Raw genomic sequence first — 25,552 nt, forward strand, 5'->3', positions numbered from 1 at the left:
GCAGGGATAAGGGTGACGAATAGGGAAGCTCACATGAAACGGTTGGAGTGCCAGAGAAGCTGTGTGTCGCTTGGTGCTGGGAGTATGGCTGTCGAGCAGTCGAAGATCAATGTTGATGGGAGAAGCGCTACACCGTCTGGCGGGCAGCAGGACAGTTTCAGAAAACCGCCAACTGCAGTTGGGAAAAAGAAATTGCGTCGAAGTCACATCGTGGAAAGGTGAGCGATGTGTTGAACAATGGGCGACGGGGAATTTCAGCGAACCTCTTGATTTTGGTCCTAGGCGCAGAGCGTAGACGCAGGTGAGGTAAGGCTAACGCAGTTGTAACTTTATTCGATGTGACTGCATGGTGTTTGCGGCACCGTGTATGCGGGCAACTGTTGGTTACGCAATCCACACGCGCGAGCACTGACGAGCGTGCGGAGGTGTGGCATTTTGCGAGGCTTGCCTGTAGTCGAGGGCGATTCACTCAGTGTCGGATCCAAGACGAGCGCACTCAATTCCACACCGAGCGCGCTCAGGACTCGAGTGCAGCTTGGTCTCAAAGGGATGTGCGGGAGCGGGCGTCTGTGCGGCCCGATTCCGACACAGCCCGCATCGATGTCACGCTCAAGGCCTCGGGTGTGTAGCTGGAGTGTGACAAAGATCGGCCTCAGCGACAGAGACGGCGCGTGCGGCAATCGAAGCTCGACGTGTCAAGAGTCTAGTCTGTGCGCTCCGACCCGCAGCGGACCATCCCACGCCGTGGTTCAGAGGAAAGCCATCGCGCACAATCGTCATCGCACGACTCCACACTCCTCATCAACAAGTGCAGCAATGCATAGAATTAAGCTCCGGATGTATGCGTGTAAATGCGATCTACTCGTCGCCTGGATTCTTGTATCTCCTAAGCGCGCGCTGTCTTGCTTCCGCATGCTCGACGATGGGCTTTGGATATCCGAGCTTCTCAAACTCGGCCTTGGAGAGTCTTGCGTACGGATCGTGGATGGCCTTGCCCTTGACCCCCTTCAACTCGGGTACAAAGTGTCGAATATAATCGCCCTGCGGATCGCTCTTCTCGCTCTGCGAGAGCGGATTGAAGATCCGAAAGTACGGCTGCGGATCGGTGCCCGTACTGGCACTCCACTGCCATCCGCCGTTGTTGGAGGCAAAGTCCTGGTCGATAAAGTTGAGCGAAAAGTGGCGTTCGCCCTCGCGCCAGTCGTGCAGCAGATGTTTGGTCAGAAACATGGCGGTGATCATGCGGCCGCGGTTGTGGATGTAGCCTTGTTGGATACACTGCCTCTGAGCAGCATCGACAATCGGATAGCCCGTACGACCTTCTTTCCACGCTTGCAGTGTGGAAGGATCGGTCTCCCACTTGACATCTTCGTACTTGGTGATAAAGGCATGACCCATGCAGACCTTGGGCCAGGCGGCGAGAACGTGGCCGTAAAAGTCGCGGAAGGAAATCTCGGTATTCCACATGGCCGCACCGCTGTCGCGACCAACGTGGAGCTTGCCTTTGGTGAGCGACTTGGTGCGTCGCAGACACTCGCGCGGGGAGACAAGGCCGGCGGCGAGGTACGGGCTGATTCGCGATGTGCCGTTCTCGTTCATCAGATTGCGGCCTTCGGCGTAGCGACCCAGGCGCGAATCTTTGGCGTTGCCACCCACGTCCTTGGTGCTCGGCTCCGTAGCAGGACGGTCGAGCGCAGTCTCGCCGCCCTTGCCCTGCATAAAGTTGTCGAGCACCTTGGCGGGCGCGCCGTCGTCGACAGGCCACAGCTTGGCCATGTACGTGCGGTCCTTGCACTCGAATCCGTCCAGCTCCTCGGGGATGCCGAATCCATCGCCGGCATTTTCCAGATCGAACAGTTTGCCGAGTTGCGCATCTTTGCGGATGGATGCATCGTTGGACTCTGGGTCGGGCGACTCTTCGATGAGCGACATGTCCTTGGAGATGGCCTCGGTCCACTTTCGATTCCACGGCGAAAAGACCGAGTAGGGTCGGCCGTCGTTGGTCAAAACGCGGCCGGGCGGGACGACGTAGCAGTCGTGCATCATGCTGAAGCTCACGCCCTGGTCGGCGGCGCGCTCGACCATGCCGATATCGCGCCACAGCTCGTCCACCTCGTACTCGATGTTGGCGGTGAGCTGCGAGGCGTTCCACTGTTTGCAGAGTTCCAACACCTTTTCTCCGACGTCGGTGCGCTTGCCCGCGTGCGTGTAGACGGCAAAGGGGATGTTGAGCTTGTCGAAGCTGCGCTGGAGCGCGGCGAGGGTGCGGAGGACAAAGTCGATGCGGCGCGGGCTGCGGTCGTGTGCGCGGTAGTCGGCGGGCGTGATGACAAAGAGCGCCACCAGGTTTCCACCCTTGGCCTTTCTGCGGCGGGCAGCGGCGAGGTGGGAGGCGTGGGCGAGCGCGCGGTTGTCGTGCATGCGCAGGTCGTGCATGCGCATCCAGTAGACTACGTTTTTGCCGTCGGCGGCATCGTTGGACTTGGACGGCGCATGCTTCTTGAGTGCATCCTCGAGGTCTTGGAGCGGCGTGCGGTTGTCCTTGCGACCTTTTGGAGCGGGGTTGAAGTCGCTGCGATGCCAGCCGTCGCCGGACTTGGCGTATGCGGAAGAGCCGTACTTGGTGTCCTTGCCCTTTTCGTCCTTGACGACGGCGCTCGAGCCGCTTTGCTTCTTGGCACGCTTGGTGGGCGGCTTGGAGGTGTCGCTCTCGTCCTCGTCCGGATATTCGGCGAGCTTGGGATCGAGCGCCTTTTCGTCCTCGTCGTGCTGCGCCTCGGCAGCGGGGGACTGCTGCTTGCGCTTCGAGGCTGCCATGGTGACGCTGCTGGGTCGTCTAGAGAGTGTGATGGGAGCGGGTCTTGTGAATGCGGGCGCGATGATGTGTGGTGTTTGGGTGCGAAACGAGCGTAGAAGAGGCAGCAGTGCCGATGGCCTGAAGCGCATGTAGAGTGAAGAGGAAGGAGGATGGTGGAAGCAAACAAGCACGAGGTGTGCGGCCCTGCAAGATGAGCACACCGACCGGCTTTGCTAAGCTCGACGTGCATCAGCTGCATTCCGCCTGTCAGAAAGGGCCTTGCCGAATGCAGTCGGTGTGGAGGTGGAATGCCAAATCGGTAGTTGGCATCGCCGATTAGCTTCGATCTGGAAAGGTCCGGCTCGGCTCCGTGAAAAGCAGCCTTATAATAAAACTTTTCCCCCACCGCACAGGGCGGGCAAAAGAGGTGGAAATGGGCGGCGTGGGTGTGTGCCTGAAGAAGCTGTGCCGAGAAGAAAGTTCATGGCGGCGGTGGGGTGGGAATCCCACTCGGACGTATGAACACACGGAGAGCGGCACTCCAGTCGAGGTCAAGTCAAGCGGCTGGTGGAGTGGGAGGGTGAAATTCATGGGCGATGGTGCTCACTCGCTCTTGCCTCTTCACCTCTTGTTGGTCACCCCTCGCAACTCGTTCTTCCTCGGCTTCGGTCTCGACCACCGGCACCTCTCTCTCTCTCTCTCTCTGTGAGCGCGCACAACATGGCCACCATCGCAGGCGGCATCAAGGTGTTCTCGGGCACCTCGCATCCCGAGCTCGCGCAGCTCATCGCCAAGCGTCTCGGGCAGCCGCTCGGCAAGGCGACCGTGACGCGCAACGAGTCGGGCGAGAGCATCGTGCGCATCGCCGAGTCGGTGCGCGAGCACGATGTCTACATCATCAACACCTCGTGCGTCTCGCCCACGCCCACGGGCGCCGCCGCCTCGCCCAACACCTCGCTCATGGAGCTGCTCATCATGATCCACGCGTGCAAGACCGCCTCGGCCAAGCGCATCACCGCCGTCATCCCGCACTTCTTCTACGCGCGACAGGACAAGAAGGACAAGTCGCGCGCGCCCATCACCGCCAAACTCATCGCCAACATGCTCGAAAACGCCGGATGCGACCACGTCATCACCATGGACCTCCATGCGTCGCAGATCCAGGGCTTCTTCGACGTGCCCGTGGACAATCTGTATGCCGAACCGGCGGCGCTGCAGTACATCCGCGAGATGGTCGACGTCAACAAGGCGGTCATCGTGTCGCCCGACGCCGGAGGTGCCAAGCGCGCCACCTCGCTCGCCGATCGTCTCGAGCTCGACTTTGCGCTCTTCCACAAGGAGCGCAAGCGCGCCAACGAGGTGTCGCGCATGGTGCTCGTGGGCAACGTAGAGGGCAAGGTCGCCATCCTTGTCGACGACATGGCCGACACGTGCGGTACGCTCGAGCTCGCCGCACAGCAGCTCATCGAGTACGGTGCCGAGCGCGTGCTCGCCATTGTCACGCACGGCATCCTGTCGGGACCTGCGCTGGAGCGCATCACCAACTCGCGCCTGGAAAAGCTCATTGTGACCAACACGCTTCCGCAGGCAGCCAACCGCGCGCGCTGTGCCAAGATCGAGGAGATCGACATCTCGCACGTGCTCGCCGAGACGATCCGACGCAGCCACTACGGCGAGAGCGTGTCGGTGCTGTTCAACCAGATCCCCTACGACACGGCGCAACCGTACCGCCACGACAACGACGACGAGATCCTGGCTGCCGCGGGCACGGGTGCGGGTGCGGGTGCGGGTGCGGCGTTTGTGGCGACGGCGAGTGGACAGGGAAGCGCAGGTAGCAGTCGTCCCCAGAGCAGGGGCATGAGTCCCAGCGCAAGCCGACAGTTCCATCCCAGCCCCTACACTCTGCCTGATCCGCCGGCGGCACACAACTTTTTTGCGCAACAGACGCCCAAACCCAGCCCCGCCGAGCCCAAATATGCCCCCTCGCCACTGGGTAAGAAGATCTAGGTCCGCCGTCACTCGTTGCAAATCCAGACTCCAGTCCAAAACACACGCTACCCTGAATGTGCATGCCAAGGCAAAGGGATATTACGAGGGGGGGAATAACATCAAACCAAGGGCCGAGCGAGCGAGTAAAGAATCAGGCATAGCCGTAGCCAGGTGGGGGAGGAGCGGCGTATTCGGCGTACTGGGACGAATGCTGTCTCTGCACCTGTTGCGGGTATGCTTGCTGGTGCTGGTGGGGATGGGCATCGTTCAAGTACGGTGGGGCGGGATTCTCGCTTCCACTCACGTTGAGATCGTTGCTGTATCTCCTACCCTGCATCCCCGCGGGCGAACCCGCTGCAGCCGCTGCGCCCAGGGCACTTGCTGCAGGCTGGTGCGAATTCGAGTTCCGCTTCTGAATATGCAACGGCTGAACCGCTTCGTTGTCGGGCGTAGTACCCACGTAGGCGCCGGGTACCATGGGAGCGTTGAGACTAGGTGGCTGCGGCAATGGGTTGGCATACTGCTCGTCCACCATGTTGGCTTGCGCCGAGGGATTGCGCGAAAAGCCGCGACGGAATGCAGCCGCCGTGACCTTCTTGCCCTCGGTACTGGCGCTGCCGCCCATGGGCTGCGAGAGTGCGCCGTAGGACGACATGCGCGCCTGGGCGGGAGGCGACGTGGGCCGACGCACCGCCTCCTGCATCGCGCGCGTGCTGCCGATCGACTGGAAGTACGCAGAGTCGTCCGTGTACGTCGTGGGCGACGCTACAGGCTGCGCGTTGGCTTTGGATCCGTTGAGCGGCGTTGCAGTGCGCACGGGCGGGAGAACGGGTGCGCCCAGCATCGCAGTCGCATTGCCCTCCGATGCAGCAGCGTTGGGGGCAGCGGAATAGCCATCGTAGGCATCCGAATGGTGACCCTCGGTCGAGGTGGCGCGTGCAGCAGCATTGTCCACATGCCCGCCCTGCGCACTCTGGTAGTCGGCGCTGTTGCGGTTCGAGCCGTACTGCTGCGCGCCCGGACCGGAGCCGTACGACTGGCTGGTCTGCATGAGGAATCCGCCATCCTGCACGTTGGGATCGCTGTGGCCGGGAACCGCGTTCAGGTCAGCGCCAGCCGTGGCAGCCATGGCCGCCGCCGCAGCCGCCGAGGCGGTCGACTGGTCGGCACGATCGTAGCTCGTCTGTGCCCACTCATTAGTAGCTTGGTCCGGCGTGGAGTGTTCAGGTGCGGCGCCCTCCTGTGCCCACTGCGAGCGCGACGCATGCGCGGCATAGATGGGCGTTCGTGCCACATCGTCGCCTCCAAGCACGCGGTTGTCGACGGGCGTGTATCCGTGGTCGACGCTGGCGTCGGCGCCGACGCCCTGCGCGTGCGGGTTGTTGAAGCTGTCGGCGTCCTGGTTGGCGTAGGAGCGCGAAGCATTAGCGGTAGAATCGGCGAGCGTCATGTCGCCAAAGCGCGGGATGCCAGCCGAGGGACCCGAGGGATTGAAGCCGACGTCGGCGATGCAGCGCGTGGCCTCCTGGAGGAGCGACTCGGTCTTTGCGAATCCGTAGTACTCTGCACGCGGCAAGCCGGGCTGTGTGGGGTGGAGCGGGATCTCGTCGAGCATGAGTTTGGAGATCTCTGCGATGATGGTGAGTTTCTCCGCCATCTCGAGCAGCGCGCCCGACTTGATGCCGAGCGACTCGCGGATGGTGCGTCGCTTAAAGTCGCCGATGGCGGCCTCCTCGTTCGTGACTTCGACATGCATGCCGTCCATCTCGGTGCGCATCTCCTTGAGCGATGCGGTGGTGCGCATGAGGTCCTTGTTCTCGGGCCCCATCTTGGCGAGCTTCTTTTCGATCTTCTCGATGTCGGAGCCGAGCGAGCGCTTGCGCGCCTTGAGGTCCGAGAGCGCCTCCTCGCGCGTGCGGATGGATTTGAAGTGGAGGCGAACGGTGGTGAGGTGCGAGTTGAGCCGGTTCTGCGAGGCGGTGTAGTGGTCGTAGAGCAGCGATAGTTTGCCCACGACGTCGTTGAGGTCGGGGCCCTCTTCTGCAGACCACGCCTTGATGGCTTCTGCATTCTTCTTGAAATCGGCGGCGGCCTTGGTGTTGGACTGGATGAAGTTCTTTTCGGAGATGATGATGTCCTGGAGCTGCCTGAGGTCCTGGTTGCCGAGCGCGGGCAGCTTGGAGGTGTGCGCCACGTGCTGCTGAGCCTTTTTGAGGAACGACATGGTGGGCGCCGTAGTGAAAGGGGTATGTGCGTGCGTGGGTGGAGTATGCTTGAGGAAGGGGGTATATGGGATCCTTGCTCGAGCCGTGGCGTGGTGGATGGGGATGGTGGAGGTTGGATGGGGAGCGGGGGGAGCGGTGAAAGCCGGCTTGGCATGGCATCACAGCAGGCCGGCCAGTCGAGGCTGTGCCAAATGAATCATTTTTACGGGCCGACAGAGTGAGGACAAAGTGGAGCCGATTCAGGGCGGATTTCGTGTTTCAGTCGGGCAGTCGAGCAGGTTAACTTATTTAGGGCGGCGCCGAGCCTCGATGACGCCAAGGTGCGGCGGTCGATTTTTGACGTTCAAAATGTTGGATCATTTGATCTCACACCCTTAAACAACAAAAGCCGGCCGGCCGGGCCAAGTGGAGTCGAAGTTGCCCCACAGCTCGACTGCCCCACACTCACGGCTCAGCCCAGAGCGATGGCTCGAGCGTCGCAGTCCGAGACAAAGAGAGCCGTGCCTCGTCCTCATCTTGACCTCGCCACCACCACCACACTGCACAATCGAATCGCATCAAGCACCGCCCATTCGTACCACCAAGACCAATCCATCCCGCAACACAATGTCCACCTCGCTCGCCGGTCGAGGCCTGCGCTCCGCCACCCGAGGCTGGTCCGCGCGCACCCTCGCCGCCCCTACGCTCGTAGCCTCGCGCTCGCTCATCGTCCCCTCGCGTCCCGTCTATGCAGACCAGAGCGCCTCCTCCTCCTCCTCTGCCGCCACCTCTGACCAGCAGCAGCAGCCCAACGCAGACGCCGCGCAGCCCAAGCAGAGCCTGCTCAAGTCGCTGCTGCACGGCTCGGACAAGGCCAAGGCCGAGGGCGTCACGACCCAATCCCACTCGATGCAAGTCGCACGCGGCAAGTACATCCACGAGATCCAGCGCCAGTCGGTGCTGCCCGGCCACGCGGACGCCTACCGTGCGCTCATCGCCGACTTTGCACCCAAGCTCGCCGCCAAGGGCCTGCCCATGCGCCTCACCGGCTCGTGGGAGGTCGTCGTCGGCGACCTCGAGACGTTCTACCACATCTGGGAGTACGACGGCTACGCCGGTTACGACAAGGCCGAGGCGGCGCTCCGACAAGACGCTGATTTCCAGCAGTACACAAAGCAGCTGCGACCGCTGCTCAGCAATCGATCCAACTGGCTCACCCAGGAGTTCAGCTTCTGGCCCTCGTCGCCCCCGCGCACCACCAACGGCCTCTACGAGTTGAGGACGTACCACCTCAAGCCCGGTCATCTGCTCGAGTGGGAACAGCACTGGAGGCGCGGCCTCGAGGCGCGTCGCAAGTTCGTAGAGCCCATCGGCGCGTGGTTCACCCAGATCGGAGGCCTCCACACCGTCTTCCACATCTGGGAGTATCCCTCGCTCGAAGAGCGCAAGCGCACCAGAGACCAGGCATGGCAGGTCGAGACCTGGAACGACACCGTCTCCCAGACCGTCAAACTCATCGACAAGATGCACGCACAGATCATGCGTCCACTCCCCTTCAGCCCGCTCAAGTAACGCCCCAGCCTCCAGTAGTACAACACTGCATGCAATCAATCTCGCCAACATTGTTCCATTTCGGCCACTTACGAGGAGGACGACGACTTGAAACGCGCCCAGGTGCTGCGTGCGGTCTGTGCGACGAGCTTCCACGTCTGCTCGACGTGGTGGCGCTGCGTCTGCGGGCTACCCACCACAAATCTGATGCAGAAGCCTACCTCGGGCAAGCTGGTCTGCGTGAGCACAAAGTGCGCCGACTGTGCCTCGAGGTCGTCCCAAAAGGCCTTGTTGAGCTGCTCCACATCACATCCTTCACCCTTCGGCTTCATCCTAAACACCACCAGAGCCCACCTCGGCTGCGCCACAATCTCCAACAGCCCCGGGTCGTCGGCGCGCAGCAGGCTTTCAAAGTGGTTGGCCAGCTGCATCGTCGTGCGCAGATGCTTGCGGAATCCTTCCAGGCCGTACGAGCGCAGCACGAACCACACCTTGAGGCTGCGGAAGCGACGGCCCAGCGAGATCTGCAGATTGCGCAGGTCCAGCACGTTGCCTGCATCCGCCTGCTTGGTGCGAAGGTACGTCGGAGTGATGCTGAGCGCGCGCGACAGATCTCCTCGATCCCGGACGTGCAGTGGCGAACAGTCGAACTGCACAAGTCCCCACTTGTGCAGGTTGGTGCTGAACGAGTCGACCGCAGCGCTGTTGATCGCATCCAGATGCATCTCCGCCCGCAGTTCGGGCAGCGACAGACAGACGCCCGCATAGGCGGCATCAATGTGAAGCCACAGCGTCGGGTGCTTTGCCACCACCTCGACGATCTCCGGCAGGTTGTCAATCGCCCCGGACGACGTGGTGCCGATCGTGGCGATGAGCATGAACGGTACGCGGCCCAGCGCGACATCTTCGGCAATGGCAGCAGCGAGTGTCGCGCCAGAGAGCGAGTAGGATGATTCGGCAGATACGGGCAGGGCGCGGAAGTCCAGACCGAGGATCAGCGCGGCTTTGGCAGCAATCGTGTGCGTCTGCGTCGTACCGTACATGACCAGGCGCGACGGAAGCCCGCCTCGCCACTTGGCCAAGCGTGTATTGGCTACGAGCGTAGCATCAGCGCCCACCTCTGCCGCACTCTGACCCGCGCTTGCGACGTCTTGATCCGCATCCAGACTGCCCACCCCATTCATGCCATTGTGCACAGTGGGCATGGGGTGCTGCGGCGTGAGACGGTCGATGCACCGCTCACGAGCCGCAATCGCCACCGTCAGCGCCACCTCGCTCGCCGAGCCCAAGATGATGCCTCCACCGGTGCCCGAGGTGGAGAGGAACGCCTCGTCGAGCCCGAGCATGCGACCGACCCAGTCGACCATCAGGATCTCGAGCTCCGTCACCGATGGCGACACGGACCAGTTGAAGCCGGGATTGCTGATGCTCGCGCAGTACAGATCGGCAAGCGCACCCTCGAAGCTCGCGTTGCACGGAAAGTAGCCGTAGAAGTTCGGATGTTGCCTTCACCCACCAATCACCAATTGTCAGCCTCGCGCTGCTTTGTCGTAGCAAAAGGGGCGTGGAGTGCTTACCAATGGGTGATGCCAGGCATGATGACGCTGTGGTAGTCGTTGTCGATGCGCTCCCACGCTTCGCCGATCTCGGGGGCGGAGGTTGGGATGGAGGCAGACAGGAATCCAGGCTGTACCTGCGCCGACACCGGCCTCTCGGCGAGCGAAGCATAGTAGTCGCAGATGCGGTCCACAGCGGCGTAGCCCGCCTTGCGGAAGCTGTCGACCAAACCAGCGCTATCGTCAGCATCCAGCGGTCCGATCTGCGAGTGATAGTCACGTACCCTTCGATGTCCATGATGCGTGAGCGAGATGCGCAGATAAAGGTCGAGTGAGATGCTAGAATGAGGTTGAGGGGAAAGCGGGTCGTGCCGTCGAGCACCGGAGCGAGTGGGTGCTGTTGGCGTGGGGGTGCCTTGGCGGTAGATAGCCGAGCGAAGAACCGACACTCGAAAATAGCCAAAATGTTGTCATATAGGGCATAACATCCAAGCTTTTTTTCCGCACCTGGCTTGGATCGCGCGGGGAAAAAGAAAAGGCGACCGCCGGCTGCAGCGGACAAACGCGTACCACAAGACGCCAACACAGCAACACGCCAACACGGGCCATCAACACCCATTGCGCCTACTCGGACATTGGATTCCACATTGTAGACAAGATCCCTTCGCGCCCTGACGGGGGCTCGGAGACGGTGGTGCAAGATTAAAGACAGATGGGTAGCGGGTGCACGCGCTCGTGCGATTCAGTCGAGGCGGGGCAGCGGGAAGACGGGGAGGATCTTCCAGCCCTCCTCGGCGAGCATGACGGAGAGCGCGGCGTAGAAGAGCATGATGCCGATGATGATGAAGATCGCACCGGAGGCCTTGGCGATGATGAACTTTTCCGCGCCGCCGATGTACGCAGCGCCGAGCAGGGCGAGTGCGACCGTGATGAGCAGCGCTGCACCTGCCACGGGGCCACTGGTGCGAGCCGAGGCGACAAAGATGAGGAAGATGGGGATGAGCGCGATAAAGTACACCATGGCCTCGGCCTTGTAGTACTCGGTGAGGCCAGCCGCACCGCCAGCAAGGTACGTCGCCTGGATACCCGTCCACGGCAGGAACTGCAGCGCCGTACCGCCCAGCAGGCCAGCGAGCGTACCAGAGATCGTCGCCAGGTACGTCGAGCCCTCGGCAAAGGCAAACATGCACGCAGCAAAGTTGCCAAACATTCCCAGAGGCAGCGCCATCGCCATGTCTAATCACGGAAAAAGAGAGAATGGTAAGAAGATGGGACTGAAAACAAGAATGTCCCGGCGCGGTTGGAAACTTACAGATGGAAGGGTTGGTGATGCTGCGGTTACGCACGAGGATGAATCCGAGCATCAGCACCGATGCGCCCGTAGCAATGCACACCAGCGGGAATGGGCTACACACACAACACAATACAATGTCAGCTTCTTGTCACTTTTTCACAAACGAGATCGCAATCGAGGCTTACTTTGCAATGCGGCGGTGATAGACGGGGAAGCCGGGCTGGGACGAGTCGACGTCGTGGCCACCAGCCGTGACGGTTCGCGTGAGCTTCTGGCCGCGCGAGGTGACAATGTGGTCGCTCGCATTGGGGTCTTCGGCCAGACCCCACTGCTCCTTGAGGTTCGGGTGCTTGTAGTTGTTGACAGCCATGGTGTTTGAGTTCAACGCAAGTGTCGAGCGAAAGGACAGATGGTGGAAGTAGCGAGTGGAGAGCAGCTACCGGACGATGGCGATGATGGTGGAGAGGTCGGAGGAGGTAAGATGGGGTCGAGCAATCTGCCGCACAGCCAAGAGCGGGGGGTGGGCGTGATGAACGAGCCAACAGGGACCATCAGCAATGCCAGCTGAGGCGGAATCGAGGAGCGTGGGAACGGTCAAGCACCGAGGACACCAGACGCGGCTGAACCAAAAAGGTCGTGACACACTACACCGAGTCGCATGGTGAGCCTAGCTTGCGTTTTTAGCACGCAGCGTGTGGTCTCGGCAAGGCAACATAAGGTGAGAGGGTGCTGCGCGAGGAACGGCATGTGAGGCTCTACTCGCGATGGGCTCGATGCGACGGACTGTGCGGGCAAACATGGCTTGCCAACGTGTTTGGAGTGACTTGAATGCAAGCGAGAATGTGCGGGGTAAGCGCAGAGGTTGCGATCGCGCCAGCCGCTTGTTGCGGAATGGATGGCCCCAAGCGCGCGCTGAGCATGCAAGGCGAGTACGGCGCAGATGCACGTCGATCTGACCACCATGCATGCCCGTACGCGCTACACCAAAATTACCCGTCGACGTGCAGCTGCTGCCGTTAGCCTACAGTCAGCTTAAAGCCGCTTGTTTTGCTTGGAGGGGGCTTGCAACGATCCGCACAGGTCTCACCGCTCGCATTGGGGTACGCGAGGCAGGACTGTAGCGTGCGCTTGGCAGGGTCCTCATTGTGCCACCGAGTCATCGCGCGCTTGGCCAGCATCAGAGCAATGTAGAACGATGCTCAGCGGCGGGGTCACATGAGGCCCAACCGCATCCCCCAACAATGGTGCACGAAGCGAGTCGCAGCGCTGCCCTCCTGATGCGTCGTACAATGTTTACAGCATGCCGTCGGAGTGTGCGATGGATGGGTTCGGCGACGTGTGTCCGGGGAGCGCAAGGTTGGTTGAAGCATGCCTGGTTGGGCGATTCTGGTCATTCGGCTCGCTCGGCATCGGCGCGCGGGGCGGAGATTGATTTGCATTCCGTCACACTGCCGTGCCGACTCTGTGCGATGAGGGCGAGAGAGTGGCCTTGTGCGACGTTACCCCGCATTTCTGACGCCTCGGCCGCGGCAATGCGCTTTTTACGCGCTTTTTCTCCGCGGTATCCGATGCGGACATACGGTGGGCATACGGTGGGACAACGGCACGCCTGCGTTCCCCGCTCGCATCCCTCGCCCAACTCGGCAGTCGCGCGCCACAACATCAACACGCACACGCTAGCGTGCATGGAAAAGACCTCGCTCCCTCTGGCTCGTGCACCCCCGCATTGCTCGCTTACCTTTGGGTCTGCCTCCCTGTGCAGCTTCGCCAACGGACGCATGTGTGTCATTCTTGCCCCGCGCTAGCCCTCTTGTTTTCGTGTGTCTCGCTCGCGACCGCACCAAAGCCGGTTTAACCGCAATGCTTGCCCCGCACTACTGTGTGAGCCCGAATCGGTGCACGCGCGCGGCAAGAGTGCATTGCTGTAGCATGGGAACGTGTGGTTGGGAGAGCTTTGCCAGGAGACACGATCGTCGTTGCTGTGCATCCACGCTGCACCTGTTTGTGAATTCGACCCTCATCTTGGTGGCCAGCATCGCTCATCTTTCCGAACCACCATCAACAACGCCCATTCCCCCTTTGTACACTCCTCTTCCTTGCTGAGCACACGATCATGTCGCAGGTTGACACCGCCAACGGTCACCAGATGACCGCCGCTGCTGCGCCGACCAACGGCACGGCATCCACCGTCTCGAACGGCGCCCACGCCAATGGTTACACCAACGGCAACGGCAACGGACACTCGTTTGAGGAAAAGGCGTACCCGCACCAGGCACCTCAGTACAACGGCGGCGGAACCCACGCCGGCCTCAGCCGAACCCTCACCCCGGGCGGTCACTATGCTGACGACGACCTGATCGCCATCGCAAACGCGCACCGCAAGATTGCCAACCCCCTTCCCCTCGGAGGTGAGTCTCAACAGTGCTCCCTGATTCCAGCCCAAGCAAGGCCTGAGCAGATTGACTGATACAAACTTTTTTGATTTGGCTTACGACAGTATTCGGATTCTCGACGACGACGCTGCTGTTGTCGCTGTTCAACGTGCAGGTGGCGGGTATCGAGGTGCCGAACGCTGTGCTCGGATACGCCATCTCGTACGGCGGCCTTGCGCAGTTCCTTGCCGGTCTGTGGGAGTTTGCTAGCGGCAACACGTTTGGTGCCACGGTCTTCTGCTCGTTCGGCATGTTCTGGTGGGGCTACTCGGTGATTCTCGTAAGTTGCACTTCCGCTCGTGAGGTAGAGCGAGACACTCTTCATGCTGACTCTTTTGTTTTTTTGCGTGACAAGATTCCGTTCTTCGGCTTCGTGGGCACGTACAACGGCCAGCCGGGCATCTACTCCAAGGGCTCGCCCTACGCCTCGGAGGAAGCGGCGGCTGTAGGCCTGTACCTCTGGATCTGGTTCGGTATCACCACCATCTACCTCGTAAGTTCCAACCTCCCCCAAACCCAAGCTTGAGGATAAGCACGAATGTGTACTGACAATGTCATTTGATTTGGGGGTCCCCATAGATCGCCTCGCTGCGTGGATCGGGAGCACTGTTCCTGCTCATCTTCCTGCTGTGGGTGACGTTCATCATGCTCGGATGCTTCTACTACACGGGCAACTCGGCATTCCAGACCGCCGGTGGCGCGTTTGGCATCGCGACCGGATTCTCGGGCTACTACCTCGGCATCGCGTCGTTCCTCACGCCCTACAACTCGTTCTTCACGCTCCCCGTCATTCCCTTCAACAAGAAGGAGTAAACGCCTCTTAGCCTCGCAACTCCCGACCGTCGAGTGTGCCGGTAGTGTGCTGTAGTTGGCACGCCCAGCCCCACGACGTGCGACACCTTGTGCCTCGTGCTTTAATCTATCGAATGTCATCCCGATCCCACAAACATGCGAGCGCTTGGAGGCGAAAGAAGAATCGTGTGCATGCTGGTCGGTACAAATACATGAGTGTGTGCGGGAGCGGTTCAAATGACGGTGTTGGAGAGTTCAATGTGGCGGGGCAACTTGACAAAGGTGTCGCAGCCGTGGCCGTAGAGCGAAACGAGGTCGAGCGCCGAGCCGTTCTTCCAGTACTCTGCATAGATCCTTGCCATGGGCAGACCGTAGCCCAAGCCTGCGAGCGTGCCGAGACCCGAGGCTAGGCCCATCTTGCCCATCTCTGCGAGCGCGTCGCCGCCGGTACCGCCGACGGCCTGCATGGCGTACGGCCCGCCGCCGCTCTCTTCGGCGTCTTCGAGCTCGGCGCTGGTGCCTGCGGTGGTGAAGGCGTAGCTAAAGACGTGCGGCAGATTCTGGGGCGAGATGCCGCCGCCCTGATCGCGGATGCGCAGCGAGACGTGATTGGCCGACTGCGCGATTGTCACAATGACAGGCGGCATGTCTGCGGTGGAGGAGGAGCCCGAGTGCTTGAAGAAGTTCTCGGTGGTGGCGCGGTAGGAGTTCTTGAGCAGCTCGGTCATGACGTACTCGAGGTGGACGGGCACACCGGTGTAGGTCACGTCGAGGTCGCCCTCGAGGATGAGCTGCGGAGCGGCGCCGAGCGTGCCATCGCACAGATCGCGTACAAAGGCGGCGCACATGCGCGTCATGCGTGCGGGGCTGAGCTGGGTCTCGATGATGCCGACGGCGGTGGGCGAGCCGTAGTCGTGGTGGACCTGGCTGCTGGTCCCCTCGGGCGGCAGATCTGGGTCGAGGCTGTGCGGCGATTGGGCGATGTTGTTGGTGGTCTTGGGAGCCACGTGGCGTAGATCATTGGATGTGGCGGACAGGGCGAGGTGCTGCTCTGCGATCATTCTGATGGCGATGCGCGAGTGGATGGCGGCATCGAGAAACGCCGAGATCTGGCGTGCGTCCATATACTTTCTGGACTCCTGGAAGCCCCTTGCAAGCGTGGGGATGTTCTGTGCGTGCGCGGCGACGAGATCCTCGATGACGGCGGTGAAGCGGCGGTTGTCGTCCTGGGTGTGTATGGGGCCGAACTTGACGAGCGTCTCGAAGCTCGAGGCGTACAGACGGGCGATGCGCGAGATGAACGGGTTGCTGCCTACGATGAAGGGGAGGGCACGAAATCCACCGACACGCCGCGCGAGGCGGATGGGCAGCTCGCGGTGGGTGTGCTGTGCCGAGGAGAGCAGCTGCTCGGGAGTGAGCGCCTGGCCAGGCTTGCCGCCCTGTGCCATGAGCTGGCGGAGCGTGAGTGGTGCTGGCTGGAGCGAGAGATAGTGGGTGAGCAGATCGGGCGAGGCGCCAAAGGTGGAGAAGGGCGAGGGCTGGATGGAGATGGACTCGCCGCCGACGAAGGGCTCTGGTGGCGGATAGTACCTCTTCTCGGCGGCGGCATGGTGGGACGACGAGAAGGTGCGCACCTGGCCCAGGGGACGGCGGAGCGCGCGGGCGGTGCGCAGCGCTGCGACCATGGCGTGGGGGGTTAGCGTGCCTGCTGCTGCGTGCGGCGTGGCTGTGTCGCTTGTTGGGTGTTGGTGTGCCGGTGGTTGTCGTAGGCGTAAGGATATGCTGTAGAGAGACGATAGCAAGGACCAGCTGCGGTGACCGGCTGAGTTGAGTAGAGCGTGGCCCGGAGGATATTATTATTGACCGAAGGTACGTGCGCCTCCCTTGCCCTATTCTCTCGTGCGAAACAAGCCTTGCCGACACGCGTGTAATTTACGCCACGCGCGTCTCCCAGTTGGAGGGTTTGAGATTTGATGTTCAGGGCCGAGTGAGGCGAAGCAGTGCGAGTGTTGGTTGGCGTCCACCTCCGACATCCGCACCGAGCCGAGTCGAGAGCCGTGCGAGCTTCCACTGCAGGTGCATTCTTGATTCCCTCCCTCATCAGCCTGGCATGCCGCCAAACACAACACCATCCTTTGCATTCGAGCCGGTCGAGCCGCTCCCCACCCCGGAAGCCGGCTCGTCCACCAGCCACTTTCGCGCATTCACCCGCGTGCCCCGCGTGCTCGAAGTACCCGATTCCGAGGGCGAGGGCGAGGGCGAGGGCGACGACCTCTCCTCTGACGACGACGGCGGCGACGACAACCAAGACGAGAACCGCGACCGACGCTCGCAAGCACGCACCGCTGCCTCGTCCAAATCCACGCTCGAAGCCGAGCACTTCCGCATTGGCGATGTGGTCTACCTGCCCTCATCCTACCAGGCTCCGCTCGCCGGCGTGCTCACCCACCTCTGGACCGACGCCTCGGAGCACGGCAAGATCTTCGGCGTGTGCCGCCTGCTCCACTGGCCAGAGTGGATGTCTACCATGGCAAAGAAGCGCATGGCCGGCATAACCAGCCGCCACGAGATCTACTACACACACAAGGCCACCTCGCTCACCAAGCGCCGCACAAAGACGAGCGAAAAGTCGGGCAAGGAGGGTGACACCTTCGAGGCCGGGCCCTCGCTCCACGACTACTCGTTCGACGTAGACGAGATCATCGCCAAGGTGCACATCCATCCCAGCCACGCAGAATGCGCCAAAGCCATCAAGGACAGCTCGGCGCTCTCGACGCTTTCCGCCAATCTCGACGACAATGCCGCCGGCACGCCACGCAAAAGCACGAGCAAGATCTCGACGCTGTACAAGAACAAGTCGTTCCCAACGCATCTGTTCTGCGAGCGTGCGGTCGATCCCAACAGAGAGCTGTTCTGGCGCATCGACTGGGCCAAGCTCGTCGGCAAGGGGATGCAGGGCGCAGGATGGGATCTCAAAGATGACTCCTCCGACGTGGCCACCTCCCAGGGTCAGGGCGTCAAGGACCTGGTCGAGCAGGCGCACAGAGACTCGAGTGCAGCTCATCCACCTTCACTCGCCGCAACACGGCTTCGCGAGCGCTCTTCCACGCCGTCCTCGGTGGCCTCAACTTCCGACCTAGCCTCCGCATCGGCGCGTAAGACATTGTCTGCATCCGGGCTCGACACCGACGCACCCAAGCGCAGACCCGGTCGGCCGCGCAAGGAAGACTCGCTCTCTGCCGGCGTCGCCGCGCCCAAACGCAAGTACACGCGCAAGAAGGCCTACTCGTCCGACTCGGACATTGCCTCCGACGACTCTTTCCAGAGCGGCAACGAGTTCGAGGCCGAGGACGACTTGTTGGTCAAAGCGAGGCACCTCGACACGCCCGAATCCTCCGACGCCGAAGGCTCGCAGTTCAGCGCCCCGCCCTCAGAAGACGACGACGACGATGACCACGACGACTTCGGCAAGACTTTCAACCTCACCCCGCGCAAGCGCGCCAAGATGCCAAAGGACGCGCCCATGACGCCCACCAAGCGACGCGTGCTCTCCACGCCCCAAAAGGCGCTGTACGGCCTAGCGAGCCCCGCCAAGGCGCAGGCGACGCCGCGGTCCAAAGCGCGCCTCATGGGCATCAAGGCACGCAGCCTGCCGCATCCCACGCTTCCTACGCGCCCGCCCAAGCTGTCGCTGCTGCCGAACCAAGAGGCGCTCACGCCGCACGAGCGCGCCAAGCGGCTGCTCCACGTCGGCGCCACGCCCGACCAGCTCCCGTGTCGCGAGGACCAGTACGAGGAAATCATGGCGTGCGTCGAAGACGCGGTGGAAGAAGGCATCGGTGGATGCGTCTATGTCTCGGGCGTACCAGGTACGGGCAAGACGGCCACAGTGCGCGAAGTCATCCGTGCGCTCACTGCGCGCGCCGAGCGCAACGAGATGAACCCCTTCTCGTTTGTCGAGATCAACGGCATGAAGCTCGCCGACGCCTCGCAGGCATACACGCTGCTGTGGTCGGCGATATCCGGTGGACAGCGTACGTCGCCCAAGACGGCACTGGGCCTGCTCAGCTCGCACTTTGCGCGTGTGGGCGCCAAGATGTCCGGCACGGGAGGCGCTGGAGTAGGTGCCGGCCCGGGAAGGGCGGCAACGGTGGTATTGATGGACGAGCTGGACCAGCTCGTAACCGCGAGGCAGGACGTCATGTACAACATGTTCAACTGGCCCAACACGCGCGGCTCGCGACTGGTGGTCATCGCGGTGGCCAACACGATGGACTTGCCCGAAAGAACGCTCAATGCCAAAGTCGCCAGTCGACTCGGCATGACGCGCATCACATTCATGCCGTATACGGATCGACAGCTCGTCGAGATCGTCAAGTCGAGGCTAGGCATCGATGCTGGCGACGAGGCGAGCGGATGTGCAGATGTGCTCAGCCTCGATGCCATCACGTACGTCTCGAAGCGCGTATCCAACGTATCGGGTGATGCGCGACGTATGCTCGACGTCTGCCGCCGCTCAATCGAGCTGGTGGAAGCAAAATCCGCCTCGACTTCGAGTGCGGTATCCAAGGTGACCATCCTGGACATGAAGTCGGTGCTCGACTCGATGGTCAAATCGGGCAAAGTATCGCACATCCTCTCGCTGCCGCTGCACGCCAAGATCGTGCTGCTCAGTGTGCTCAGCTGTCTGCGACGCTCCGGTCTCGCCGAGACCGAACTCGCCGATGTCGCCGCACACCACAAGGCCATCTGCAGAATGTTTGCCGTCAACCTCCCCGCCACGACGCCGGGAGAAGAAACCTCACTCAACTCGCCACTAGCCACACTCAGCTCGCTCGGACTGCTCATCTGTGTAGGCCAGGGCGCGGGCACGGGAAGAGCAGCAGGGTACGCCAGAGTCATGCTGGCGTGCCAGGAAGACGAGGTACGCCTGGCCTTCGAACATGATCCCGACGAACGACTGCGCAAGATGCTCTGACGTCACACTCGTCGACTCGAACGAGCTCGCAACTCAGTGATTGGCGTGCTCCCCCCACGTGTGCCGTGTGACCACAGCTTGAACGAGCGCTTCGAGTCGCAGGCGGGTAGAGATCGAGATGGTGCGGCGTTGAGAAACTTTGATTTGGGTGCAATGTGTGATGGTTGTGACTTTGTTATGCCTGCTCGTTGTTGGTGGTAGTGGTGGTGGCGGGAGCGAAGCGGCTGCTACGATTGCGGAGTAGACAGTAGTCTCCGTACACGTTGGCGCTTCCCGGCCAAGCTTTTGGCAGCCAAAAGGCGCGATGGAACGCCGCTGCCGCCTTGAGTGCGGCCCGCTTGAGCGCCGCATCGCGTGGGTCAGCAGCAGGGCGGCTGAACTCTGCGTCCAAGAAAGGTGTGCAGAAGACGCGGTCCCAGTCGGCCTGGACGGCGTATCGAGGCTCGAGCTCGGATTCATCGCCAGTAAGGCTGCGGTGGGGAAGGTCGAGGTCGACGAGGTAGTCGCACGAGTCGACGTCGACGTAGCGGTCAAGCTCCTGCTTGTTCATGTCGTTGAAGCCGGATTGAATGCGGCGCGTGGTCGAAGACCAAGGCCAAGCCCAGCCGAGCGACGCATCCAGCACGCGCGTCAGGGCATCGGTCGCGGGCGAGGGCGAGGCATGGGCAAAGTGCTTGGGCAGGATACCGCGGAACTCGCTACGTACCCACTCGACCTCGACCCCAGCGGGTACGAGGAAGTGCGTCGGGAAGCGATGCCACTCTTTACCGTAGCACAGACGCACCGGCTGCTGCAGGGTCGCCAGCGGAGAGAGGTCGATCGAGAGGTCGACGCTGACGCCCTTGTTCTCGGCGCCATAGCCGCGGTCGTTGTACTCCTTCTCCTCGGACGTGGCTACTGCGGGGAGACCGCGTGCGATGCGCTGCTGAATCGCCGGGCTGAGCGTGTCGGGGAACTTGTCGGCCACGAGGCGCGGGAGCTCGTAGCCTTCAAAGTGGAAGAGCACATCAAAGGGCGCGTGGTAGTGGTTGAGCTGGCCGACGGAGCGCAGTACGCCGAGCAGGATGCCTGCGGCGAGGAGAGTCGAGGTGATGGTGGTGAAGAGGCTCGACTTGGAAGCACGGTAGGGCGACTTGGTGACTTGCACGAAAGCAAGCTCAGCCAGCGTACGGATGAGGTAGAGCGAGACGGCAGCGTTGAGACAGAGCAGCGTGTAGGCTGGGTACATGAATCGCTCCTCCTTGTGTGCCTGAAGGCTGAGCAGCAGGAGCCAGACGTAGAACGGAGCGATGCGCAGCAGGGCGAGCGAAAAGAGGCTCGAGGGCTGCTCGACTGCCACGTTTCCCTTTTTGGAGGAGGTGTCCTCTGCGGGACGTCGGAAGCGCTTGGGGTCCACACGCGCGGTGACGAGCAGCAGCGGGAGCGAGAGAAGCGCGAGGGGTGCAAACACGTTGAAGTTGAGCACGAGGTTGTTGAGGTAAAAGGTGGGCGGTTCGGTGCCGTAGAGCTCGGGTCCTGCGCCGCGGGTGCGCGAGAAGAGGTTGTAGAGGATGGTGTTGAGCGGCACAAGAGACAGCCTGCCGTAGGCGAGAGAGTCGATAGCGAAGGCAGGAAGCGCAACTAGGGCGGCAAGAACAGCCGCGCCGATGGCGGTGGACCAGCGGGCCACGATCCAGTGCGAGTACTTGCCGGTGGCGACGGTGTCGTCGGCGCGCATGAAGAGCTGTTCGAGCACAAAGGGGAAGGCAAGGACGATGGCGAATGGCCAGCCGAGAAGCGCGCCTGCAGCGAAGGAGGAGGTGGCGAGGATGAGGCGCTCGGATCGGAAGGGTCGCTGGGAGGGCGTGTTGAGGACCGAGGCATCTGTGGAGGGCAGGCGAGCCGGGTAGAGGCAAGCGGAGAAGGCGAGCGTGGTGGCGTGCATGACGAAGGTGGAGGGAAGCAGGGCGACGGATGCCTCGTACATGCCTGCACTTGCGGCAAGCGCCACGAGGCAGTATCTTCCAACTCGTGCGCCAAAGACGTCTGCGACGGCCTTGTAGAATCTGGCGTCTACGAACGAGGACACAAAGGCGAGGAGCAGACGGACGGCGAAAAAGACCTGGCGCTTTCCTACGCCAAAGTGAGCGAGGGGCTTGGCAAGAGGGAGAAACTGTGCGACAAAAGCCCACGAGCGGATGGCGAATTGGGGCGAGTACTCCCAGGTCTGGAAAGGGAGGTTTGCATTTGCGTTGCCACGGTTGAAGACGAGGAGGTGGAGGGGCTCCCAGTAACCGAAGGACTCGTCGCAGTCCTTGATGACGGAGTACATTGCGGAGGAGACGCGGATGATGATGAGGAAGCGGAAAGCGGCCGAGATGGAGGGTGACCAGGCGGGCTTCTGGTGCATGCGGGCGTAGTCCTGGAAGAGGGCGTTGCGACGTGCGAGGAGGGTGTTGGCAGCGGCGGCATCCTTGGCAGCGGTGGCCTTGGCGAAGCTGGCGTTGCCCTGCTTCTGGAAGCGCAGGCCCTGGCCCTTGGGAACGTGAGGCGACGCCATCTTTACGAGCGCTCCGAGGATGAAGACGGAGGGAAGGGAGAGGTGGTGTGAAGGGAAGGGAAGGGAAGGGAAGGAGGACAAGGTTTGGCGGCGGTCTGTGCTGAAGAAGAAATGTCGGATTTGCTCTCTCTCTCTGTCTCTCTCTCTCTCTCTCTCTCTCTCTTTTTGCAGGTGCGCTCAATCCAACACGACAGCGCTTTATTCGAGAAAATCACGATTTTGAGCTCAAATTAGTAGTTGAAGAAGGACGTGAAGGCGATGGTGTTGCATCTCTCTAAGATTTACTGCCCGATGGCCTTGAGAAGCGCCGAGAGCAATCGGTGCTCAAAAATGCCCTCGACAAACTCTCCTTGTTCGGTGAACCATTCGCCGAGATGGCCCAGCGGCAAGGAAGCGTTCTTGCTGCCGAGCAACGATTTGCCCTTGTTGGACTTGCGCGTGTAGTGCAGGTGGAGAGTGTAGGCGGGTGGAGTGAGGAGCGGCTTTGCGTCGGGCGACTGCGGCGGCTTCTTGGTCGCCTTGGGTAGAGGTGGCGATTGGAGGACGATACGCTCTGTTTCGATGCGGTTGGAGAGCATCTTGCGTGTGCCGGTGAAGATGGTGTTGCCCTGGATGTACGAGTCGAGCATCTGGATGGCCGAGAGCACGGCATAGACGACGACCGCCACGCCGCAAGGGTACTTGTTGCGGCTCCACTCCTTTTCAACAAAGTAGGACCATATCGAGGTACCGATCATCACGGCCGAGGCGGTGAATCCGAGCGCCAGACGCAGATCGGCGTGGCGATGGCTCGGCTTGAATGGCGCATATCCGAGCTGCTTGGCGTGCGAGCCGTCGTCGACCTGGCGCGAGAGGATGCGCTCCACCGCCTCATCGCATGTGGACTTGAGCTCCGAGAGGTTTGAGTTGTCCACGACGATGCGATCGCTGTTCTTTGGCTTGGCCATTGTGCTGGATCCGAGGATGACGAGGGTGGTGATGGCGAGGTTTGCAGCGACACGCGCGTGCCATCGTCACTCAATCCAGGGTCCCCACCCTTTTGCCTTTCGAGGAGCGACGTGGAAGCCCTGGCCCAAAAAAATGGTCGTGATTTTGTGAGGTCGAAGCTATCGACATCTTCAATCTTTTATGGCATCAATCGGGCGTAGATTCACGATTCGCTCCTTCGCCACAGAGAGGCCGGCTGGAAAAATCGATATTCGGGCGCAAATTTGCAGATGCGAAGCCAAAGCGGCACTGGGGCCCTTTCTTCTTCTGGCTCGCCTCTGCCATGATGCGCACCGCGCGAAGAAAATCGGGTGCACCGCCAATCTTCCATTCCACTTGCAAGAGAGGCAGAGGGAGAGCAGAGGGAGCGAGCGAGCGAGCGAGCGAGCGAGCGAGCGAGGAGAGAGGGAGAATCCATCGCTGCAGTTGGTTGGCCAAAAGGGTGTCGTCCATCTCATCATCCTGACCACCAGCTACTCCAGCTTCTTCTCGCTACCTCTTCAGCACAGGTAGCCCATTCAAACCCATTTTCACACCCTGAACCACCCGTGGCCAGCCACTACTTCAGCCCATCATGCGTAAGTCTCAACTCCCTCCAGCCCGCGCGCGAACCAAGCTGACTCCTCCTCGTGTCCCGCACCCCGCTCATCAGCGCCTAAAAAGGGACAGAAGATGTCGCTCAACGACTTCTTGGCCGACGAGTCCACCGGCAAGACCTCCTGGGCAGACGAGATGGACGACCTCCCCATCGCTTCGGCTCCTCGCGACAACTCCTACCGCAGGGGCGGCGACTACCTCGCCTCCATGCCCGACCGTGTCGACCGCGACCGTGGCTTCGAGCGCCCCGAACGCAGCTACCCGCCCCGCGACGAGCTGCCCCTCCCCGACAAGCCCCCCTTCACCGCTTTCGTCGGAAACCTCTCCTTTGACGTCGTCGACGCAGACGTTGAGAACTTCTTCGCCCCCTCCCAGCTCGTCAGCGTACGCATCGTCACCGGTCACGACGGCAAGCCAAAGGGCTTCGGTTACGTCGAGTTCCAGTCCCAGGATGACCTCCGCGCCGCACTCGACAGGAGCGGCTCTCAGCTCGCCGCCAGAACCGTCCGCATCAGCGTCGCAGAGCCACCCAAGTCCGGCTTCGGCGGCGACCGCCCCATGCTCTCCAGCCAGGCCGACGACGCTTCCCAGTGGCGTCGCGCTGCGCCCCTCCCGCCCTCCGAGCCCCGCGGTGGCTTTGCCCCGCGCTCCGAACGCTCCGGCGTGCCTCCTCGCGCAGAGGGCTCCGGCTTCGACAACATGGACGTCAGTGGCGGCGTCCGCAGCGGCTTTGGCGCAAAGTTCCAGTCCGCACCTCCCGCCGCCTCCCGCCCGCCTCGCGACCCCGCCGCCGCCGCCGCCCCGCTCGAGCCTAGCCAGGCCGACCTCGCCAACCAGTGGAGGACGGGCAAGCCCGTCGAGGGCCGTTCGCCCGCCAACTCGCGTCGTCCCTCCGGCATGACCCCCGACGCAGACTCCCGTCGCCCCTCCTACCGTCGCAACGACGCAAACGACGTCGACGAACGCTTCTCCTCCCAGGAGCGCATGGGCTTCGGCTCCAAGTTCACCCCCGACCAGACTCCCCCCGAGAGCCCCGCAAACGCAAAGAAGGGCTTCGGCTTTGGCGCCGCAGAGCGTCGCGGCAGTGGCCAGGGCGCCGGCGCGCCCGCCGCCGCCACCGACGGCGTCGACAACTGGCGATCAGCTAAGAAGCCCGCTTCCGGCTCCTCCAGCCCCGCTCCCCAGCCTGCCGCTGCCGAGCGCAAGAAGCTCGACCTCAAGCCACGCTCCGCCGAGGCGTCCGTCGCATCGCCATCCGCATCCGCCACCAGCTCCAAGCCCAGCCCCTTCGGCAATGCCAAGCCTATCGACGCCGCAGAGCGCGAACGCCAGATCGACGAAAAGCTCGCACAGAGGGAGAAGGAGAGGCAGGAAGACCTCAAGGCAAAGAAGGAAAAGGCAAAGGCAGACAAGGAGAAGAAGGACAAGGCTCCCGCTCCTACCTCCACCGACAAGCCTCAGACCGACAGCGCACAGGCCGACGCTTCCACTCCCGCTGCCGCTTCCCAAGACTCGGCGCCTCCCGCCGCTGCCAAGGCGCCACGCGCCCCGGCTCCCGTCGGCGCATGGGGTGGAGGACGCAAGCCTTCCGGTGCGCTCGTCGGTGGTGAGCACAGCCCCGCGGCCGCCAATGACGACAAGTCCGCCGATAGCCAGGTCGACGAGGTCGCCCAGAAGGTCGAGGAGACCAAGCTCGATGCCTAAGCCGCCTCGGCCGGTGCTATGCAGGGTGTTCTGCGCGCCATAGCAAGTCCATCCACTCTTTTTGTCTCCCCGTCTGTGCTTCTGGCACATACCAAAAGAAGGGCCGGCGCATCAAGCCCTTCGCTTCCTGCC

The 25,552-nt window shown here is 62.0% G+C and overlaps 11 protein-coding genes across 11 annotated transcripts; 5 read left to right on the forward strand and 6 right to left on the reverse strand.

Annotated features, from left to right (window-relative positions):
- Positions 1-858: 858 nt before the first annotated feature.
- PAN0_018d5674 (putative DNA photolyase) lies at positions 859-2,946 on the reverse strand (the record flags this gene model as incomplete). The annotated part of the gene is made up of 1 exon (XM_014798902.1): positions 859-2,946. One exon carries the CDS (start codon positions 2,944-2,946, stop codon positions 859-861), a length of 2,088 nt encoding a protein of 695 aa, XP_014654388.1.
- A 571-nt stretch (positions 2,947-3,517) lies between these two features.
- PAN0_018c5675 (phosphoribosyl pyrophosphokinase) lies at positions 3,518-4,804 on the forward strand (the record flags this gene model as incomplete). The annotated part of the gene is made up of 1 exon (XM_014798903.1): positions 3,518-4,804. One exon carries the CDS (start codon positions 3,518-3,520, stop codon positions 4,802-4,804), a length of 1,287 nt encoding a protein of 428 aa, XP_014654389.1.
- Positions 4,805-4,937: 133 nt separating this feature from the next.
- On the reverse strand, positions 4,938-7,010 carry PAN0_018d5676 (uncharacterized protein; the record flags this gene model as incomplete). The annotated part of the gene is made up of 1 exon (XM_014798904.1): positions 4,938-7,010. One exon carries the CDS (start codon positions 7,008-7,010, stop codon positions 4,938-4,940), a length of 2,073 nt encoding a protein of 690 aa, XP_014654390.1.
- Positions 7,011-7,617: 607 nt separating this feature from the next.
- On the forward strand, positions 7,618-8,562 carry PAN0_018c5677 (NIPSNAP-domain-containing protein; the record flags this gene model as incomplete). Its single annotated transcript, XM_014798905.1, has 1 exon — positions 7,618-8,562. One exon carries the CDS (start codon positions 7,618-7,620, stop codon positions 8,560-8,562), a length of 945 nt encoding a protein of 314 aa, XP_014654391.1.
- A 68-nt stretch (positions 8,563-8,630) lies between these two features.
- PAN0_018d5678 (aromatic-L-amino-acid decarboxylase) lies at positions 8,631-11,761 on the reverse strand (the record flags this gene model as incomplete). The annotated part of the gene is made up of 6 exons (XM_014798906.1): positions 8,631-10,005; positions 10,119-10,316; positions 10,382-10,545; positions 10,867-11,333; positions 11,410-11,504; positions 11,577-11,761. 6 exons carry the CDS (start codon positions 11,759-11,761, stop codon positions 8,631-8,633), a joined length of 2,484 nt encoding a protein of 827 aa, XP_014654392.1.
- Positions 11,762-13,504: 1,743 nt separating this feature from the next.
- PAN0_018c5679 (GPR1 family protein) lies at positions 13,505-14,636 on the forward strand (the record flags this gene model as incomplete). Its single annotated transcript, XM_014798907.1, has 4 exons — positions 13,505-13,799; positions 13,889-14,103; positions 14,179-14,316; positions 14,403-14,636. The coding sequence occupies 4 exons, from the start codon at positions 13,505-13,507 to the stop codon at positions 14,634-14,636; spliced, it is 882 nt and encodes a 293-aa protein (XP_014654393.1).
- Positions 14,637-14,848: 212 nt separating this feature from the next.
- PAN0_018d5680 (alpha-ketoacid dehydrogenase kinase) lies at positions 14,849-16,300 on the reverse strand (the record flags this gene model as incomplete). Its single annotated transcript, XM_014798908.1, has 1 exon — positions 14,849-16,300. The coding sequence occupies one exon, from the start codon at positions 16,298-16,300 to the stop codon at positions 14,849-14,851; it is 1,452 nt and encodes a 483-aa protein (XP_014654394.1).
- Positions 16,301-16,725: 425 nt separating this feature from the next.
- PAN0_018c5681 (p-loop containing nucleoside triphosphate hydrolase protein) lies at positions 16,726-19,593 on the forward strand (the record flags this gene model as incomplete). Its single annotated transcript, XM_014798909.1, has 1 exon — positions 16,726-19,593. One exon carries the CDS (start codon positions 16,726-16,728, stop codon positions 19,591-19,593), a length of 2,868 nt encoding a protein of 955 aa, XP_014654395.1.
- Positions 19,594-19,768: 175 nt separating this feature from the next.
- On the reverse strand, positions 19,769-22,132 carry PAN0_018d5682 (glycosyltransferase family 22 protein; the record flags this gene model as incomplete). Its single annotated transcript, XM_014798910.1, has 1 exon — positions 19,769-22,132. One exon carries the CDS (start codon positions 22,130-22,132, stop codon positions 19,769-19,771), a length of 2,364 nt encoding a protein of 787 aa, XP_014654396.1.
- A 281-nt stretch (positions 22,133-22,413) lies between these two features.
- PAN0_018d5683 (signal peptidase complex component) lies at positions 22,414-23,079 on the reverse strand (the record flags this gene model as incomplete). Its single annotated transcript, XM_014798911.1, has 1 exon — positions 22,414-23,079. One exon carries the CDS (start codon positions 23,077-23,079, stop codon positions 22,414-22,416), a length of 666 nt encoding a protein of 221 aa, XP_014654397.1.
- A 614-nt stretch (positions 23,080-23,693) lies between these two features.
- PAN0_018c5684 (translation initiation factor 4b) lies at positions 23,694-25,420 on the forward strand (the record flags this gene model as incomplete). The annotated part of the gene is made up of 2 exons (XM_014798912.1): positions 23,694-23,697; positions 23,772-25,420. The coding sequence occupies 2 exons, from the start codon at positions 23,694-23,696 to the stop codon at positions 25,418-25,420; spliced, it is 1,653 nt and encodes a 550-aa protein (XP_014654398.1).
- Between the last annotated feature and the right edge of the window lie 132 nt (positions 25,421-25,552).

Source organism: Moesziomyces antarcticus (assembly GCF_000747765.1).
Source record: "Moesziomyces antarcticus DNA, scaffold: scaffold_v10018, strain JCM 10317, whole genome shotgun sequence".
Classification (NCBI taxonomy): Eukaryota; Fungi; Basidiomycota; class Ustilaginomycetes; order Ustilaginales; family Ustilaginaceae; genus Moesziomyces; species Moesziomyces antarcticus.